This window comes from Rosa chinensis, chromosome 6 (assembly GCF_002994745.2).
Source record: "Rosa chinensis cultivar Old Blush chromosome 6, RchiOBHm-V2, whole genome shotgun sequence".
Classification (NCBI taxonomy): domain Eukaryota; kingdom Viridiplantae; phylum Streptophyta; class Magnoliopsida; order Rosales; family Rosaceae; genus Rosa; species Rosa chinensis.
The window spans coordinates 13,076,807-13,092,357 of record NC_037093.1 but is presented as its reverse complement, the minus strand read 5'-3'; the positions used below and the strand labels follow the sequence as shown (position 1 = coordinate 13,092,357).

At 40.5% G+C, this 15,551-nt stretch overlaps 1 protein-coding gene across 1 annotated transcript; it reads right to left on the bottom strand.

Moving 5' to 3' along the window:
- Positions 1-611: 611 nt before the first annotated feature.
- Positions 612-15,342, bottom strand: LOC112170505 (methylcrotonoyl-CoA carboxylase beta chain, mitochondrial). Its single transcript, XM_024307824.2, has 10 exons — positions 14,860-15,342; positions 14,645-14,764; positions 14,081-14,515; positions 13,857-13,947; positions 2,571-2,812; positions 2,319-2,483; positions 1,883-1,957; positions 1,229-1,360; positions 1,066-1,122; positions 612-970 (listed from the first exon to the last, which is right to left on the bottom strand). The coding sequence occupies exons 1-10, from the start codon at positions 15,043-15,045 to the stop codon at positions 767-769; spliced, it is 1,707 nt and encodes a 568-aa protein (XP_024163592.1). The 5' UTR covers positions 15,046-15,342; the 3' UTR covers positions 612-766.
- Between the last annotated feature and the right edge of the window lie 209 nt (positions 15,343-15,551).

Below are 15,551 nucleotides of genomic sequence, written 5' to 3'. Positions count from 1 at the left end.
TTTTTACTTCTTCCACACAATTGTTTGTACATATATTATCGAAATGTATTCAGACAACGTATATTTTAGTTATAGAGCGTTTTTATTTTTTGAATTTTAAGTTTGGTTAATGGATAGACATTATTGACAATCTGATGTAAGCTTAATAATATGCAATTTATAAAAATAAAAATAAAAATAAAAAGTGAGATGATGATATAGAGTAGTGCTATGTATCTTAGAATTTTATACGATATTGAGTTTGAAATGTCGTGGCGTAGAAGATGAAATAATCATGCCATGACAGAAGCCGTATCATTTTGAAATTTGAATTTGGTAAAATATTTGAATTTGGAGCATTTCCTACCCCTTTCCTTCCTGTTTATGAAATCTGAAATTATGATGTTTCATGATGACCGGGTCAATAAGTGTCATTCGATCTGCTCCGTATATTGAATGCAGTTTTGTTCGTTTGTACATTTTCAAGATCAAAATGAGTAGAGTTTATAGGAGTCGAAGCAAAATGATGATTGGACTGTGAGGGCTCATAGCGCCAATGGTAGACTTGCCGGTGCAACTGAACCCACATCTATAATTCTCATAAACTCATCCTCTGTTAGGTTCACCAAACGAAAAAGCAAGGGGGGTTGGTTTCTTTGAGATATTGACACGATTGTGACAAACAACATTTCAGGAGCACGTTTTATTATTAGAATGAGCAAGTTACTAGCATTGTGGCTGCTAACGCTCTCTTTTATAGACATGTTCTTATGTATCTACTATTACATTACATTCGGAATACACCGTACTTGGTTTCTTCTGGGTCACGGTTCATACAGGCAGAGATGGAGAGACCTATGACTTTTCTTGTGTCAGCTGGATCAATAATCCCATCATCCCAGAGCCTTGCTGTGGAGTAATAAGAGTTTCCTTCTCTCTCAAATGCCTCTACTACCATTGCCTTAAACTTCTCCTCTTCTTCCTTGTCCCACTGCACAACACATGCACACGATACCAATAAATAAGAGCACACTGATCCATTTTGAAACAAAGTAATCTTTCATCAGTGAAAGACAGAAAATCTACCTCAATTCCTTGCTTTTTCTTCTTGCTCCTTTCTATTTGGGAAAGGACACCAGCAGCCTGAAAATTTAATAAAGATATGTCAACACATCTAAAGCAGCTGTTAGTTGTGTAGCGGAGATCAGACGGGAAAATTAAATACAGATATGTTGTATGAAAGGTTCACCTGAGCACCACCCATCACAGATATTTTGGCATTCGGCCAAATGAACGTGAAATCGGGACTAAAAGCACGACCACACATTGCATAATTGCCAGCGCCAAAGCTTCCACCAACAAGAATAGTAACTTTGGGAACCTACAAACATTAATCTTTGATATTACAAGAGTAGATCAAGGTTCTACTTCTCTTTTCCCGTTTTATTTGCGACTAATGATTAATTCAGTCATTAGAGAAGAATCAATGACTTTTCCAACAATCCTACTGAAAATATCAAGTAACTTTAAAGAAAACATGCCAAATGGGAGAAAAGTTGACGCACAGAAATATATTCTTAAAACAATTAAGAAGGCATTTCAAACAAAAAGTTGCTGATTATAGCAGCACAGCATTTACAATTGAATGCATACTGGAAACAAAATTTAAGATGATGAAAAAGTGAATGGAATCATCATAGCAAATAGTATGGTGGGAAGTTAGAAACTGACATAAGCCTCTGTGTCTAATAAGATGTACGTTAAATACTTTGCGTGCGGTCAGATTATACAAGTTTAACAGTCTTCAGCTATGTAGCAGTAACACCCTGCTTAAGACACACTCAGGGGTTCATATCTTCACAAGCTTGCAACAATTTTAACCACGAAACAAGGAAAAACAAACCTTGGCACAAGAAACTGCCATCACCATTTTTGCTCCAGATTTTGCTATTCCGTCTGCTTCAGATCTCGAGCCAACCTACAAAATGAAGGACATTCAGTTCCATGCTTCAACCACCTTGCTCAAGGTTCTATCTTCACTACATCTTCACTTAACCAGCCTCAGCTTATCAGATACATTTGTTAAAAAGGAAAACCTACGATAAAACTAGTCTATCTACAGAGTGACACCAAACATGCTCACACACTTTATTACCATAAGTATGATGTGTAACACATATAAGAGAGATATAATTGCCATAACATATATAACCCTGGTTGTTAGAAGTCTTATATCACACAGGTTTGGAGGATGCCCTCTTCAGAATAACTATATGACAGAGTGACCCTGCTATCTTCTTCACAAAAGAATTGCAAGAAAGGACAACAAGTTTACATACCATAAATCCGGTGATGTTCTGAAGGAAGATCAAAGGAATATTTCGTTGAGCACATAATTCAATGAAGTGGGCACCTTTTAGAGCAGATTCATTAAATAATATCCCATTGTTTCCAATAATTCCAACAGGCTGTCCGAAGATTCTAGCAAAACCTGTCACAAGAGTCTGCACAGAAGCTATTAAATTAAAAATTTTGAGTATTTGTGGAATGAATGAAACAATCTAAATTTGAATGGGTGTAAATGCCCTCACAGTGCCATACAATTTCTTGAATTCATCAAATTCGCTTCCGTCGACAATGCGAGCAATAACTGAACGAATATCAAACTGTTGCTTATGGTCTGTTGGTGCAATGGAACGAAGTTCCTTTACATCAAATAATGGTTCCTTATGATTGGAACTCATGGTCTGCAATCCACTTTTCAAACTCTGTTTCCCAGCCATGTGCAAGTTCTTAATAATATTCCTCCCAAGAGCAAGTCCATGGAGTTCATCTACAAGGACAATTCAGAGTATATAACAGCACTAATGGATAATCTCTCTCTTTCTCCACATTCATGCCCAGAATAGCAATTCTAATCGGTCATGAAGTAAAGATTACAAAAATAAACATGTCATGTAAAAGAAACTCTCAAGTTATACATTTTTCAAAGACAACTGTTTCCTAGTTTGTCACTCTATAGTCCTCGACCCAGTCATTTGTAATTAAGACCAACTCTAGATTATGTCTACTTGTCTAGCATCCTTGACGAATGCAACTTCGAAAGTGGAAACTGTATCAGACAGACTCTAGATAATTCCTTCTCTAAGGCACTAGTAGCCAAACTGATGGGTCAAACCGTCAAAATGATGAAGAATACAAAAGGAATATTTTAAGTCAAGATTTGGAAAGTAGTTCAAATAAATATAGGCTTGTTCAAGGAAAACCTATTTTGTGTTTAGCCCAAACTCTAGGTTACTTGACCTAGTGGTAATAGGATTTAATTAGAAGGATCTAGAATCCTATTCAATGTAGAATTACTTTCCTTGTATGATTGAGATTCTATGCATTGTAATCCTCTACATAAAGAGGCCCCTATTATCAATGAGAATACATAGCAAATTCCTCTCAAATTCAGTTTCCCTACAACACGTTATCAGCACGAGCCCTAACCCTGAAATCCTAAATTCGTAGCCTTCAAATCCCAGAAACCACCGCCGCCCACCTTGAAGATCTCAACTCCAGGAGTCCAGAACCGGCGGCCCCGCCCCAAGAACCGGCCGGAAAATATCCGAACCGGCCACCGGACATATCTTTATCCTCCCTGCCCGGTTCGATACTTTCCTCCCAGCCAACTGCTACGAAACTTCACCAGAAGCTGTATCCGGACACCAGATCACCGGAGACGAAAATTCATCACCGGAACCGGCCTAAATTCGACTGAACCGGCCATTTATGCCCACAAAATCTGAACCGGCAGAAAGAAGAAAAAAAAAAGAGAGAAAAAAAAAGGAGAAGAACTCTTGCAGCCCAGGCCCGTCTGCAGCCCAAGCCCGCCTGCAGCCCAGCGAAGCCCACGTGCAAAGCCAAGCCGCATAGCCGCAAGCCGCCGAGCCACAAGCCGCAAGCCGCCAAGAAACCTGCCACGTCAGCAAGCCACGCAGGCATCCAGTCAGCAGCCACGTCAACGCTGCTGTGCCACGTCAGCGTCGGACTGCCACGTCAGCACTCGGTCAACGCCGGTCAACGACCGGTTAACGCTTTTCCTGCCGACTTCCGGCCAATTTCCGGCGATTTCTGCAGTTTTTCCGGCGACTTTTTCCGGTCAGCTACAGTAACTTCCGACGACATTTTTTTTTCCGGCCATCTTTTTAAGGTAAACTTTTCTAAAGGTTCCCGTTTTTGAAGTTTTTTTATTTATTTCTTCTTCTTTTCTCGGGGACTTCCAACATCCCTTCTTCTACCCCCCTTTCTCTACATAGGGGAGACCAAAAGCCGAACTGTGGGGGTTCGCGCTCACTCCAAGCTTGGAGCTTGTAGAGTCCTCCAAACTTAGAGTTTGTTGAGAAGAAAACGATCGACCACATATATCGTTGTTTCGATCTAATCCAAAATCCCTCTTGGAATCGGATTTTCTTAGAAGCGACTACGCTCAGAAAATCTCTAATTTCTTGGAAGCGACTACGCTCAGAAATTTAATAGTTTTTCGTGGTAGCCCTTTCGCTCCGAAACTAACCCTAATCTTGTGTTGTTTTTCAGGATGAGTAACCTGAACAAGTTGAACTTCGTTCCACTAGAAACAACTGGCGCAGGATACCATAGGTGGGTCCGAGATGTGCGCCAACATCTTAAGGCTGATGGACTTCTGGGAGCCATCCAAGAGCCTGGTCAGAACGTGCTCTCCATTGAGCAAGCTACTGCTTTCGAAGCAAAACAAGCTAAAGCCATAATTCTCATGACAAGGCACATGAATGACGCGCTCCAAAATGAATACCTCAATGAGGAAGACCCAAGAAAGCTATGGGTAGAACTTGAGCAGCGATTTGGCAACGTTCGTGACTCCCTGCTTCCTGATTTAGAAGTACGATGGCATAGCCTCCGCTTTTGTGATTTCAAGTCTGTGCTTGATTATAACTCGGAAGCTCTTCGTATCAAGTCTCTGATGGAGTTTTGTGGCCAAGCCATAACTGATACGATGTTGATCGAGAAGACTCTCTCTACCTTCCCCGTCGCTGCACTGATGATTTCAAAGAATTATCAGATTGATGTAAATGCAGGACGTATCACAAGGTTTCATGAGCTCATTGGCGCCATGAACGTAGCTGAAAAGCACGACAATATCCTTGTGAAGAACTATAATGCTAGACCCGTGGGAACTAAGCCTATTCCGGAGTCTAACTATAGTCGCGCCCCTAATGGAGGACGTAAGGAGCGAAACCCTAAGGATAGGGATAATTCTGGACATTCTGGTCCATATGTTCGCCCTAAAGAGGAAGGTAATCGCCAAGAGAGGCGTGCACGGAACCGTGGAGGTCAACGTGTGAAGAGAGAGAGAGGCGGAGCCTCCGACCATGGTGGTAACGCCACCAAGAGGATAGGTCGTCCAAATCGCGCCCCAATGGCGCCTCGATCAAGGGAGCCTGACCATAATGATGTTTGTTTTCGATGTGGATCAACTGAACATTGGGCCAAATCATGTACCGCACCCCAGAATGTTGCAAACGCATACAAGAAGTATCGTGAAGCAAGGGAAGCGAATTACATGGCACAAGAAGATCAAGATGGCGATCTAGATCTAAGGGTGGAAGACTACAAGGATCAAGACCCAGAAACTGGCGATTTTGATTAAGTCTTTTTATTTTCCAAGAGTTGTAGGCGATTGCCATATTACTTTTTATTGGATTAGATTTTGTTTGATCATAGAAACAATGATGTATTCCGTTGGCTTATGAATAAAATTTTGAGTTCTTTTCATTATGACTCAATTTTGATTCTGAGCATATGACTTTGTGACTACGATGGCTGGGCCATCAGTATTAATTCAAGGACATGGAATAGCCCAAGTTCCACTTGCCAAATGGCACCTTGATTACAGTTGTCACAGAAACTCTCTACGCTCTTGGGGCAAATAGTACCCTATGAATAGCCAACGAATTCCATGCGAAAATGCATGTAGAGAACGGAAATGAGTTCATTTGCATTACCTCTAATGATTGCGAACAAAGACGCATCTTAGAGAAGTTTATGTGTCGCTCTAGTGGACTTTATGTCACTATTCGAGCTATTAAATCCAATAAAGTTATGAGAGAAGATCTCTTGGACTTAGACACATATTGGCTTTGTGACGACAGGATAGGTCATCCTGGTCATGATATGATGATCCGTCTACAAAAAGACTTCACACGGACATCTTTTACTAAGCCTGTTCCTTAGGGAAATTAGGACTGAGACCGTCCTATGCAAAGGATATGACATTACTCATTCTGTTCTTACAAAGAATCCGTAGGGATTTTGTGGATTGATTCAACCAACTTGCGGACGTTTAAATATCTCATGATGTTGGTTGACACGCAAACACACTGGTCACGTGTTGTGCCATTGTCCACTTGTAATGCTGCTTATGCTACACTCCTAGCACATATCATACAACAACGGGCTCACTCCCCGAATCATCCTATTTAGTCAATTGGATTTGACTATGCTAGAGAGTTTACATCGAAAGACTTTCGATGGATATTGCAATGGGCTTGATGTTGGACATCACATTCCCATGAACACACCCAAATGGTCTCACGAAAATGACTACGATGGTAGTCTGAACATTGGTAATGCGCACCAATCTTCTTACATCCGCTTGGGGTGATGCAATATCGCATATAGCTATGCTAATTCATCTACGACCTAATGCCACTCAATGTACCTCTGCGTTACAGCTAGTGACTGGGTACACGTCTTTTGTACTTACGCACATTTGAGTGAGCCATTTTAGTGCCAATTGCGCCGCCACAGTGCTCTATGATGGGTCTTTACAGACGAATGGGCAACTACGTTGGATTTAAGACTCCCAACACTCGTCCGCCACTTAAATGCCCTTGCTAGGCGATCTCCTTACCGCTAGATTTGCGGATGTCACTTTGATGAGACAGTCTTCCCGTCGTTAGGGGGAGATAAGAACACGAATGTTCAACAGGAACGACAGGAATTGTCGTAGTCTGTCCCCACTATGTCTCATCTCGATCCCTGTTAAAGTGACGAGATCACACAAATATGCTGCAAACATGCCTGCAAGGAAGGACGTCCCTACGAGAGGACGTAGCGCCACCGCACACGGAGGTGGGTAAGGCGCCAACGCCAAAGAGAGTGGCACTCTGGCGTTACAGGCCATGGCCCCAGCTAGGATGCGTGGGAGGCACGTGGGTTCGAAGGATACTTTGGCACATTCCAATCCTTTGATCATCAAGACTCAAAATCCGTCTCATGAGTATCTTCCGGGTTATGGTTATCGTTGGGGGACTCCTCAACGTTAGAACCTATTCCTGAGAATATAGAGCTCTATGAAACTTACACTAGTGTACATGAGATGTGGGATAGAAACTCCATCATAATTGGTGATGTAGTTGCGTATTTTGTTGCGCATGAGTTTGTTGAGTCAGATGATATCGAACCACGCTCCGTTGATGAATGAATGCCAACGTAGAGAAATTTGGCCTAAATGGAAAGATGCGATCCAGGTTAAGATGGATTCTCTAACGAAGAGGAAGGTTTTCGAGCTAGAGATGCCAACACCTCCTAACATAAAACCTGTTAACTAATGGGTCTTCGTTAGAAAGCGTAGTGAGAAAAAGAGATGGTAATCTCGCCTTATGGCGCAAGGCTTCTCACAAAACGCCCTGGAATCGACTACGATGAGACATATTCTCTCGTAATGGATGTCATTGCACTCCACTACCCTGTCAGTTTGGTAGTTTCCGAATAACTAAACATGCAGCTTACAAATGTGGTCACTACGTATCTCTATAGGGATCTAGATACGGAATATACATGAAGGTTCATGGTGAACTCCATTTACCCAAGTCAAGTGGCTCTAGACCATGGAGCGCGTTTACAAAGAGGTTGAAACGCTCACTAAAGTGACTACTTGATTGGGAAGGGATATGCCCACGCGTTTCTATAACAAGTTTCGGATTCTATCGCGGTTCATGTTGGACATGATCTTCATTAGAAGCCCTTAAAGATAAAGGGAAACCGCTGAACACTTGAAATCCGTAGTTTGAGATGAAGGATTTTGGGAAAACACGATTATGGCTCGGTTTGGAACTTGAGCATCGTGTCGATAGATGCTTAGGCATTTTGACAAGGTCAAGCCTTCGAGCACCCCCTTGATCGTCCGTAGTCTTGATCCTGAAAAGGATCATCTTCGTCGAAAGGATGATGACGAAGATGTGCTAGAGGCAAAAGTATCTTACTTAGTACAATAGGCGCATTATTGTACTTATCTCAATGCACAAGACCAGACATCTCATATGTTGTGAACTTGTTAGCTAGCTATAGCTCTGCGCCAACGCGACGCCATTGGATTGGTATAAAAGATATCTTTCGATACTTGAGATGTATGAATGATATGGGCTTGTTCTATCCCTACAAAGAGATGATGGATTCGGACCCATCACACACCAGAAACGCCGCCAACGCTGGCCTGTGTTCTCTATCCCCATCCCAAAACGACATGTGTTTTGGAAGGTTTTGCTGATGTTGGGTATCTCTCTGACCCACACAATGGTCATTCCCAAACTGGTTAAGTGTTCACCATGGGAAAAGATCGTGATATCTTGGAGGTCTACAGAACAGACCGTAGTCGCTATATCTTCGAACAATGCAGAGATCATTGCTCTTCACGAAGTGGTTCGTGAATGTATATGGATTGGATCCATAATTACGCATGTTCGAACAATTGTGGTTTGAAGTCTACCACATATGAGCCTACGAGCATTTAGGATAATGCTACTTGTTTTGAACAAATGAGGCAAGGCTACATCAATAGCGATAACACCAAGCATAATCAGCAACAACAGACACTCCTCGAGATCAAAGTGAACTAGGTTCGATCTGAGGACAGTGAGGCAGACTTGTTTACTAAGTCATTACCCAATACCACGTTCGAGAAACATATGGCAAGAATTGGCTTGCGGAAATTATCTGAACTCCCATGATCGTAGTCATCAGGGGGAGGTGCAGACATCAGGGGGAGATGTCTACATGTTCGTCTCAAATCGTGAAGGGTGTGTTGTGCTCTTTTTCCCCTTCGACCGAGGTTATTTTTGTCCCACTGGGTTTTTGTTACTCGGCAAGGTTTTTAACGAGGCAACGAGAGAAGCACCGCGTTTGGGCAACACAAGGGGGAGTGTTCAAGGAAAACCTATTTTGTGTTTAGCCCAAACTCTAGGTTACTTGACCTAGTGGTAATAGGATTTAATTAGAAGGATCTAGAATCCTATTCAATGTAGAATTACTTTCCTTGTATGATTGAGATTCTATGCATTGTAATCCTCTATATAAAGAGGCCCCTATTATCAATGAGAATACATAGCAAATTCCTCTCAAATTCAGTTTCCCTACAACAAGGCTTTTATTATTAGGATTCTTATAATTATTAGGATTATTTTTTAGGATTCTTCAAGGATATTCCTAGTTATTCTAGAGTTATCTTAGCCTCCCTATATATAGAGGCATTTGTAGTCTTTTATTTTCAGAATTGAGTTAATAAAAATTGAAAGCTTTTGCTTCTCTCCAGGTTTGTGTGATGCAACCTAACCTTAGGTGTACGTGATGCCTAAGTCCCCTCTGTGTGATGCCTAGAAACCCTACTGGTGTGATGCTAGTAGTTCTATCCCTTTTCTTCTTAAGTGTCTTTTTCTAAATTCCTTTTCTTTCTAACAATCGAGATTGCTTCAAATAAACCCTAGTTCTACAGTTCTCTTGCTACTTGTCCTGCATCAGAGCAAGGCTGATCCAATGGCTGCACGATCAAGGAAAAACTTCAGGGGTCGTCTGACTGACAACCAGCGAGATGGTTTGTTACTGAAGATTGTTGAGCAACTTGAATCGATGGACACTCGGATAAAAGAGTTAGAAGATCATGGGAAAGCTTCCGCAACTGATAAGGCAAATGAAGAAGAAGAAGATACTATAGTTGAGGAAACCAGCACTAATGACAAAGAGAGCAGCCCCCGGACAAGCAATCTTTTGGGGATTGGGTCAAAGAATACCTTGAATCTAGTAGTGTGCCTGACAAAGTGGATACTGCTGGAGATATTACCAAGAAAGTTAAGGTCCAAGTGCCCGATTTCGAGGGGAAAATTGATCCTACCGTGTTTTCAAATTGGCTTGCTAGAATCGAGGAGTACTTTGATTGGTATGACATGGATGATGAACGCCGAGTGAGCTTTGCTAAGATGAAACTTGTGCTCTTGGAAAAAGTATGGTGGGATGGTATTGAAGGTGATATTATGAGATTGGGACAACCACCAATCAGCTCTTGGCAAGAGATGAAGGCCAAGTTGCGAGAGAAATACATGCCACCTAATTATCTTGACAAACTATGCGATAAGCTCACTGCTCTCAAGCAAGGCAACATGTCAGTATCTGAGTATATGCAAAAGTTTGACAAGTTAAAGACAAGGAGTCGGATTGTAGAAGACCCTAGACAAACTCTTGAAAGGTTCAAGGCTGGTTTGAGACCTAACATAAAGAGAGAGAGATGATACGGCAACCGGTGTACAAAGTAGAACATGCTTTCCAAATTGCTCTGGACTTGGAAGAATATCTGGAAGACACTTAGAATAGTAAATCTGGTCTTCAAAGTAGTGGAATGGCGCAACAGAAGCATAAGGAGATGGTTGGTAAGGTAGGAACAGGAGCAGCTGACACTAAACCCTCTTCTTCAAAGATGACTGAGACGAGGAAGTGTTTTAAGTGTGGGGAGCCAGGTTACATGGGCTTTCAATGTCCAAAGAAAAATCTGCACATTTGAAATTCAAGGCCGGTCCTGAGTCTTTCAAGGCCTTGGGCCAGAATTATTTTTAGGCCCCATATTTGTATATTGATGAACTTGAATATAGGTTTTTTTTTTTTTTTTTTTTTTCAAAATTTGTCAAGAGCGCAACAAAGTCTATATATTCAAATTTCAGAATTTTTTGAAGATTAACACAACTACACAAAAGAAATGAAATTTCTTTCTTAACTGAAATTAAATTTAAAAAAAAAAACTTTCAATGAAAATGTCAAAATTCCAACAACCAATAAAAACTCCTACTGCAAAACTCAGCAAAATCATAAACAAAATGTGCATTAGTATTGAAGGTTAACCGAACTCATTAAAAAAAATGCATGATCTCTTTCTCATTCTCTATTGGAGTCTAGAAAAGTAGAAGACATACATTTTCTTATTATTTAGAAAACCCTAATTTTTAGAGATGAAACAAAAAACAAAAGAAAAAAAAACACAGAAGAGGGCCATAGGGAAGAAATATGCAGCAATGACTCGATGTGCTTGTGAGAGAAGATGGATTGAGAGAGATGTGGAGGGAAAGTTGAGAAAAGAGAAATTGTCTTCTTGTTTTATGGAAGAAGAGAGAAAGACGTTGGTCATATTGCAAAGAAAGAGAAAAATTACCTGGGAGAGAGATCCCAACTTTAATTCTAATTAAATACAACTTCCTTGATTTTTTTAGTGAGTAGTGCTAGGGATCCCAAAACTTTATACCAAAATTACTTACCAAATGACATGGCACATGCCATATCATCAGTTTCTTTGGGATTTCTGTTGATATGGATTTCCTTGTTGGATATAAAATAAATTTCATGTTTTTTCAAGAATTAAGAAAACTAATTATATTAAATAAAAGTCACAATTAAACAAAATACCGAATTAATTTAGAAAAGGAATAGATGCAGTTGTTCTAGCAATCTGGCTCTCTGCAACCTTGATACCTAGATCAAAATATATATTAGAAAAAAAGCAATTCCCACATGAAAGATTATAACTGGGTCTTTGATGTTTGAGTTTTGAATTGATCTATGTGAGCTTTCTTAATGTCTTTCTTTATTTCTTTCTTACCTAAAGGTTGCTGAGGCCTTGAAACCATGGCTTATTTCGATCGTCATTGGATAAATAGGACTGGGCAGGGATGAGGTCAACTAGCTTGTCTGTAAATTAAAAATGTTGATGGATAATAGACTTTAAATAATCAATGGTCTCCCTATCCGTTTTATTCTTCATCCTTTTCCCCATTTGAGCAAGATGAAGCCAATGAATAATATTGGTTGCTCTTCACGAGAAGCAGTGTAATTATATTTGTAATTGCTTTGATTTTTGTAAAACATCAGGTTTTGATAATATACAAAATATTTTCTCAAAAACATTCTATTTTTAAATTGAAAATAAATAAATCCATGTCATTGAAATTTATGGAATGATATTGATGAAGTGGTGTATGCCACATCATTTGGTACTCAATTTTAGTATAAATATTTGGTGTCTCAAGCATTTTCCTTTTTTAGTTTTTCATATCAGGTTTTTTCTCCTTTATCATTCCAAAAATAACCTCATAGAAAACACATATATACACTAATATGTACATTGAGATTTTATAATCGGTGCCCCATTTCATTTGCGGCTCTGGGCTGTTGCCAAGGCCGCCCAGCACTAAGGCCGGGCCTAATCAGAATAGAGCATGAAGAAGAAACGGGAAGGTGGGGACGATAGTACCTTCTACTATGGAATTTATGATCCATCTGATCTAGACGAAGACTTAGATACTTCAGTCTGTTCTGTTGTTAGACGCAATATAGCACCTCCTACAATTGAAGATAAGGATTGGCGACGAATAGATATTTTCCAGATGTTGGTTCGTTGTGGAGACATAGCTCAAAAGCTGATAATTGATGGTGGAAGTTGTGTAAATGCTATCTCAAGTTCGGCAGTTGAGCGCCTCAAACTTCAAGTGTAGCCACACCCGCAACCATACAAGGTCAGTTGGGTTGACAGCACCCAAATTCCAGTGACGCGTCGATGCCTTGTGTCTTTTTCTTGTGGAGATTATCAAGATTCCATTTGGTGTGACGTGATCCCCATGAAGGTAGCACGTATACTTCTTGGAAGACTGTGGCTATTTAATCGAGATGTGCACCATTGTAGAAAAGAAAATACATATTCTTTCCTCTTTAACAAGAAGAAGGTTGTCTTGAAGCCTATGAGGACAGTTGACATGGAGAAATACAGGGGAAAGACTCTCAGGAAACCTAATGCACCCAAGAGGAATGTTCTTCATATTCTTATGCCAAAATCGTTTCAGCTAGAGCCTGGTGATTTGGTGAGGGGAGTCTACACCTTTAACTCGCCGGAGTCAAGTTTTTCAACTGAGGGAGAATGATGAAGAATACAAACGGAATATTTTAAGTCAAGATTTGGAAAGTAGTTCAAATAAATCTAGGCTTTTATTATTAGGATTCTTATAATTATTAGGATTATTTCTTTAGGATTCTTCAAGGATATTCCTAGTTATTCTAGAGTTATCTTAGCCTCCCTATATATAGAGGCCTTTGTAGTCTTTTATTTTCAGAATTGAGTTGATAAAAATTGAAAGCTTTTGCTTCTCTCCAGGTTTGTGTGATGCAACCTAACCGTAGGTGTACGTGATGCCTAAGTCCTCTGGGTGTGATGCCTAGAAACCCTACCGGTGTGATGCTAGTAGTTCTATCCCTTTTCTTCTTACGTTGCTTATTCTAAATTCCTTTTCTTTCTAACAATCGAGACTGCTACACATAAACCCTAGTTCTACAGTTCTCTGCTTGCTACTTGTCCTGCATCACAAAAATCCTCAAACTTGAATTTACGCATATCTCACATTAGTATTTTTAATTTCATAATATCCAATGACAAACCAATCCATTAACTGACAACTGACAAGTAAAGAGAGCAATAGCAAGCAGACTGAGAAGATACTTACTTCAAAGAAATGCAAACAGGTTCAAAGTACGGAATTGGACAAGTGAAATACCTTGAGCATAATACTCTGACAATCCTGAAGTCTTGCAATGCACGCTAGCACCCCCCAAATCCTCCGCCGATACTTCTTCTCCAGTGGCAGCCTATTCAAACATTTGATTAATCTATGTCCTATACAGAAGCCCACAATTCACTAACATATTTTTTACAACAGTCAACAGAAGAAATGTAGGAACCATATGAAGCAATTACCACACCAGAAGTCTAGAAAATAACCTTCACTAGTGGGGGTCCTGCTAAAAACATGGTACCATTTCCTTTGACCATCACACTTTCATCAGCCATTGCAGGAATATAGGCACCGCCGCCAGTGCAAGAGCCCAATACCAGTGCAATTTGAGGAATACCTTCGGCTGACATTACAGATTGATTGTACAAGGTTCTACCAAAATTCTCCTTGTCAGGAAAGACCTCTGCCTGTCTGGGAAGAAAAGCCCCTCCGCTATCAACAAGATATACACATGGTAACTTGCATCGAGCGGCAATTTCTTGCGCCCTGAGGTGTTTCTTAACAGTGATGGGATAATAAGTCCCACCCTTAACAGTAGGATCATTAGCCAAAAACATACAAAGCCTCCCATGGACAGGACCAATTCCAGTAATGATCCCAGCATATGGTAATTTGCCTTCATATAGTTCATGGCCTGCAAGCTTATTAATCAAACATCCAACAATCAGAAGCGAAATCATGTTTTCTGTACGAAAACTAAACCAGTCCGATTGATTCGTAACCCAAAAATGATTCAAAGCTATCTGATCAAAAGTGAATTGAATCAAAACCTGAGAAAGCTCAAGGAAAGAAGCACCAGGATCAAGCAAGCGATCAATGCGTTCTCGAGGAAGGAGCTTATTCCTGTTCTTGTTCCTCTTCACAGCTGCAGCTCCTCCTCCAGCAAGAACCTTCCTCACATAAAACACAAAATCAATCACTACTTACTACTTTTGCCAAATATATAAACATATTCATTCATGGCAAGAGACACTAAGAATCAGACCTTTTGGATGTTGGATTGGAGGTCGGAGATTAAGAGATTCATGGCCTTTGAATTCCGAGAAAAGGCCTTGGAACTCCGATCAACTCCATCGGGAAGCACTCCAAGGCTGTAATCCCTCCTTATTTGGACTGCGCTCACTGACCTCCATGAACCTAAAGCTCCTCTCTTCACCAAAATGCTAAGCATCTCTCTCTCTCTCTCTCTCTCTCTCTCTAAAACGCAGAGAGACGCAACTGTATTTACAGACTGATCAGCTTACTCTCTGTATTTTGAATGCAGTTATTGTTCCTTTGTACATCTTCAAGATCAAGATGAACAGAGTTTATAGGAGTCAAAGCAAAATGATGATCGATCTGTGAGGGCTCATAGCTCCAATGGTAGAGGACTTGCCTGTGCAACTGAACCCACGTCTATAATTCTCATGAATCTCATCCTGTGTTAGGTTCACCGTTCATCAAACCAAACAGCATGGGGTTGGTGTTAGAACCAACCTTGTCAATCCTGTTTTATATTAACAAGAGTTACTGTGGTCCTGCGTGACACATGTCCACTTCTCTTTTGCCATGGATTGGACTCAATCTATATATCTTGTAACTGTCGGCCTTTAAGAGGCAATCAATGAATCATGTTTAAATCTTAATTTAGGTCTGGAGTACGCCGGCGTCGCCTTTGTGGGTCCACAAATTTTGTAA